The 5,095-nt window shown below is 41.7% G+C and overlaps 1 protein-coding gene across 2 annotated transcripts; it reads right to left on the bottom strand.

The window, feature by feature from the left end:
* Positions 1-298: 298 nt before the first annotated feature.
* On the bottom strand, positions 299-3,961 carry LOC120249516 (trihelix transcription factor GTL1-like). 2 transcript variants are annotated; one of them, XM_039258047.1, is made up of 3 exons: positions 3,089-3,959; positions 1,054-2,545; positions 299-977 (listed from the first exon to the last, which is right to left on the bottom strand). In XM_039258047.1, the coding sequence occupies exons 1-3, from the start codon at positions 3,433-3,435 to the stop codon at positions 693-695; spliced, it is 2,124 nt and encodes a 707-aa protein (XP_039113981.1). In that variant the 5' UTR covers positions 3,436-3,959; the 3' UTR covers positions 299-692. The 2 variants fall into 2 exon arrangements, with proteins under 2 accessions (XP_039113981.1, XP_039113982.1); XM_039258048.1 differs by having other exon boundaries at positions 811-973; positions 3,089-3,961.
* Positions 3,962-5,095: the final 1,134 nt, after the last annotated feature.

Raw genomic sequence — 5,095 nt, 5'->3', positions numbered from 1 at the left:
ACTCCTTCTCTTTCACTACAAACCTTCCTCCCTCTTTTTCTTTCTCCTCAACAATATATGCCACCATTAATCACATTCCACAAAAAATAATAAAAATATCAAGAATAGTAAAACAAGGAAACAGTAACCAAATTAATGTACGTTTCCAACAAATCAACATCATGATCAACAACAACAACAACAACAATAGAAATCAAAACAATTAATATGAAAAGATCAATAAGAAAGAGAAAGATAGTAAGAGATTGAGGTATATAGAGAGAGAGATATATATAGATCCAAAGAAGAAGAAGAAGAAGAAGAAGAAGAAGTAATGGGGCTTTGATATAGAATTTTGTTCTCCAATTCAATGTACAAGCCGGACTCTGAACCTCTTTCTCTATATGTCTCTCTTTCTTATTTCTCATTCTTTGTTGGGTCCTATGTTCATCATCCCCTCTTATTACACAAACAAATAAATAAAATAACAAAACGATCCAAATCTATATCACTAGATAAACACTGACTGGAAGGAAGGAGTTGAAGAAGAATAAGAAGCAGATGCAAGGATGAATGAATCATTAATCAATGCCCAGAGCAGCTCCGTTGAAGTGTTCACCGGAATCTACGCTGATGATGATGATGCTGACCACGACGACACTTAAGTACATATGGTACAAGATTGGAATTTCCGATAAAATTTCCTCGATGATCTACTGAACCATCGCCATGTAAGAACCGGCGGTCGCCGTGGCAGTGGTTGTGCTTGATGTTGTGTTGCCTGAACTGGCTGAGGCACCGCTGGCACTGACATTGGGTCTTTGAAACTGGATCTCATACTGCATCTTACCATCATCTTCATCCTCGTCGTCTTCGTCGTCCTCATCCATGTTATCACTCTCATGTTCTTCGAGCTTGTCATAATCTTCCATGGCGACCACTGGGTGCTGCTGCTGCTGTTGCTGTTGCTCCATCAGCTCCTTCATAATGTCTTCTGGCTTCAATTCAAACAAGAAAATGAATCCAATAAAGTGAAGATTATGATCAGAGCTAACTCGGAGAATAATTCGGTACCTTCTTCATCACTGAGCCACTGCTTGTTTCTTCGAAGAATGTCGTTGAAGTTCCTCCATTGCTTGTTGGTATTTGAGCACCACCACCACCACCACCATCACTCTTACCTTCGGTCTCCGGCACCACCATTGCTGGTGGCACCTGCTGAGGAGATTGCATTGTATTGTCTTGTCGAACTGGATTAGAACTGGTGGTTTCTGTTTGAAGAGCTTGGCTGGAGACAACGCTACTGCTACCGCCGCCGCCGCCGGCTGCGAGCTTCCTACGGTAAAGTGCATCAAGCTGGTGGAAATAAGGGCAGGTCTTAGCATCCTCAGGCCTCTTCTTGTTGCTCTCCTTCACCTTCTTGAAGTACTTGTTAATGTTCTCCCACTTCTCTTTGCATCTCTTCGAGCTCCGATTAAACCCAAGCTTCGTCATCTCCGATGAGATCTCCTCCCATAAAGGTCCTTTAGGTCCAGCTTCTTGATATCTATACTCAAGCCCACTACGTAGTTGAATCAATGCATGCACCTCAGCCTTCGGCCACCTCGACGACGAAGATGACCCCATAGCCTCATGACTCTCTTGTTGTACCGGAACAATGCCGAGCTCCGACGAGACTGACACCTGATGCCTAACAATCTCCATACTATTCTGCACCAGTGGCTGCTGCGCTGGCTTCGTAGTAGTCGGCTGCGGAGTTGGAGTTGATACTGAAACCGATACCGGTGTGACTATCATCTGTGGTGCCGATGCAGCTGGGATAGTCGTCGTAGTGGTAGGGGTGGGGATGGAAATTGTTTGGCCAGTGATCTTTTGCAAGAAAGAAATCACAGCAGCGTCTCTCGACGCCGCCATTGCTCGCTCTTGTGCCATTAGCTCGTGCTCTCGGTTCAACCTCGCCATCTCTTGTCTCTTCCAAGCTTCTTCTCTGATCATCCTGTCTTGTTCTCTCTTCTCTATTGTTTCCAAAAACTTTTGCTGCATTGCCTCTTGTCTTTCCATCACTTGCTTCATTAATCCCTCAAAAAAAGCCATCATTTTCCGGCTAGTGCTGCTGCTACCACCGGAGCTATCACCTTGGCCAATGTGAGGGTGTTTCCTCTTCCTTCCTTCTCCAGTAACCATCTCCTCAGTGTCTTCGTCGTCCGAGTCCTCTGAGGAAGTGTTGGAGGAGAGACTAATGCCAGCAATGCCAGCAACGCCGGAGGCCGGTGCTGCTGTGGTTATCGGTGAAGCGGAGATAGGAGTTGTGTGTAATCTTGAAGAGGTACCTGACAAGCCAGGGAGTACTCCGATGGATGGTGGTGGAGAAGGGTTGGGGTTGGCGGCGGAACTGGCTGCGCCGCTGCTGCTATGGAGTGCTTCAAGTTGGCTGAAAAACCGGTAACTTTTGCCGTCTTGCCGGCCAGCTCGACCTTCTTTAGTCCTCTTGTAGTATTTATGTACGTTCTCAAATTTTTCTTTGCACTTCTTAGCACTCCTCATGTACCCCAACTCCGCCAACTTCCTGTTTCACCACCATTAACATCATCATCATCATCATCTTCATTATCAACAACAACATCAACAACATCAGATCATAGATAACTAAACAAAGAAAACAGCTCAAAGATAAATAAAAAGAAAGGGAGAAATGCTTCTCATAATTCACACGCTAAAAGAGAGAAAAGAGTGAAAGGTATGAACTTATATGTTGATATGCATATGCATATGCATGCATTAAAAGAGATAGAAATCTTGATCCGGGGGTGATTGGTTGGGATTGATGCAGCGGATCTCTTATGGAATTCAGTGGCAAAGATTAAAAATAAAAATAAAATATATATATATATATATAAATACACTTAAAATAATAAAGATGCTTCAGTCTTAATGCCTTTTCATCTTCTTTCCCAAAAAAAATGAAACCTAAATGGAAAGGAAAAGAAAGAAAGAAACAGCGATACCAGCACCAGCAGCACCAACACCAGCACCAGTGCATAGTACAAATGAAATCTGAATTACAAAACAAACAGATCAATAGGAATAGCAAATAGAAACAGTAATCTACCTTGAGACCTCTTCCCAGAGAGGGCCTTTAAGGGTGGCATCCCTAAAAACGGAGTCCATCTCAGAACGGATCTTGAGAAGGGCTAAGGTTTCTTGTCTAGGCCAGCGGTTGCCAGGGAGACCACCACGGTCAGTGTCATCTACGGCAGCAGCAGCGGCAAGGGAGTCATCATCTTGAAAAGGAGGACCAGGCACAGCAGGGGCCAATTCATCAAAGTTGGGTGGTGGACGGCTGCTGATCGGTGAAGCAGCCTCAGGCTGGTCAGTGGTGGAGATACCGAATGGAGGCATTTCCGGCGGCGGAGGTGCCCCATACTGGGACCCTCCTCCTCCTCCTCCTTGCTGCATAATTCAAACTCAAACCAGACAGGCAGGCACTTGGCTTTCTAACTAACTAACTATCTATCTATCTATCTATCTATCTATCTCTATTACTACTACTACTACTACTACAACAACAACTCACAAAGTCCCTCTTCCCTTAAGGAATAATTCTCACTGCTACTACTGCTACTGCTACTCCCACACAGTCCCTCTCTCTCTCTTTCTCTTTCTATCTCTCTCTTTCTATATCTATGAAGTGGTGAAAAAGATGGAAGCATGGACAACTGGAAAGAGAGAGAGAGAGAGAGAAGAGAAGAAAGAAAAGAGCTTAAAAAATACAAAGGAATACCGGTTACAAACTTATATACATGGAATTAAGATGAGGAGAAGTAGAGATAAAGGACTACAGAAGAGAGAGAGAGAGAGATGATGATGATAGAGAAGAGAGATGAGGGGGAATGAATGAAAAAACAAACGAGATGCTGCTACCGCTGCTGCGTTGTCACGAGTGCTTACTTTGCTTTCTTGCAAGCCTAACATTACTTAACAAGTTAAAAATAAAAAATAAACTAAATTTCACATTTATATATATATGATAAATAAATAAATGAAATATAGAATGGTATGAGAATTAATAATAAAACTGGGTGATGAAGAGAAGGAAAAGTTAGAAAGAGAAGAGAGGGAGACAAGCACACACTCCAACAGCTGTAGTGTGGGCCCAATATGGATGAATTTAGAGAAGAAGAAAGATGTAGAGGTAGTGAGAGAAGGTTGTGGGGGTGGGGTGGAACGTGCCGGGCGCTTATCGCGGATCCCACAGAGAGAGAGCTCAACCGCCAGCCATCTCTCTCTCTCTCTCTCTCTCTCTCTCTCTCTCTCTCCCCAAAAATAAAATAAACAACACACCGTGGCTTGCATGTGAGACCCTGCCCTTTCTCTTCTTTCTCTTCTTTCTCTCTCTACAATATTTATTTATTTATTTATTTATCTATTTAGGGTTTATATATATTTTTTATGTGGGATTTATTTTGATGAAGGTTTTCCTTTCACGCAAGACCTATCCAAAGGGTGTTTTTGTCATTTTATGTGCGGTGTTTAGATGAGGGATACTGGATGGTCTCATGGGTTTATCTTTTTCCTTTTCTAGTTTTTCTTTTTGGCTATGAGGTTTATCATCTTTGGTTTTGTTTTGTTTTTTAGTTTGAAATACCGGAAATGTCCTTTGGGATAAGAGTTACGTTTGAAGGGTTGTTTGTGTGACGAGGGTGTTTTCGTCATTGCATGGTTATGTCTATTGGTCTATCTCTTTCTTTTTTCAGCTCTGTTTTTTGGCCTTTTGTGGCGCTTCTTTTATGACGATTATGTCCTCATGGAATGATTTGGTGTGTTGGCTTAGATAAGGGTATTTTAGTAAAATATTATTATTATTATTATTATTTGTAAACATAATTTTTTTGCAAAATGGTAAAATAATGAGTTTTAAGCTGATACACAGTCTAAATCAACATGTGAATGTGATCTCCAACCATATAAAGGAAAAACATAAATAAGTAAATAAATAAATTGGATTGGGATTTATTAAAATATAAAATTTCTAACCCAAACTTGAATTTGAATTTAAATTTGAATTTTAAACTGATTGGACCCATATGAATGAATGATTGAAGATGAGAGCTGTAAT

Source organism: Dioscorea cayenensis, chromosome 19 (genome assembly GCF_009730915.1).
Source record: "Dioscorea cayenensis subsp. rotundata cultivar TDr96_F1 chromosome 19, TDr96_F1_v2_PseudoChromosome.rev07_lg8_w22 25.fasta, whole genome shotgun sequence".
Taxonomy (NCBI): domain Eukaryota; kingdom Viridiplantae; phylum Streptophyta; class Magnoliopsida; order Dioscoreales; family Dioscoreaceae; genus Dioscorea; species Dioscorea cayenensis.
Note: the sequence above shows the minus strand (reverse complement) of the source record. Positions and strands in the feature narration are given on the sequence as shown.

Bases quoted from the DNA above. Each gene is read 5' to 3' on its own strand.
- LOC120249516 (XM_039258047.1), bottom strand. From the start codon at position 3,435: ATGCAGCAAGGAGGAGGAGGAGGAGGGTCCCAGTATGGGGCACCTCCG. The intron at 2,546-3,088 runs GTAGATTACTGT...GTGGTGAAACAG, and splicing joins CTCTGGGAAGAGGTCTCAAG to GAAGTTGGCGGAGTTGGGGT. The intron at 978-1,053 runs GTACCGAATTAT...TTTGAATTGAAG, and splicing joins GTGGCTCAGTGATGAAGAAG to CCAGAAGACATTATGAAGGA.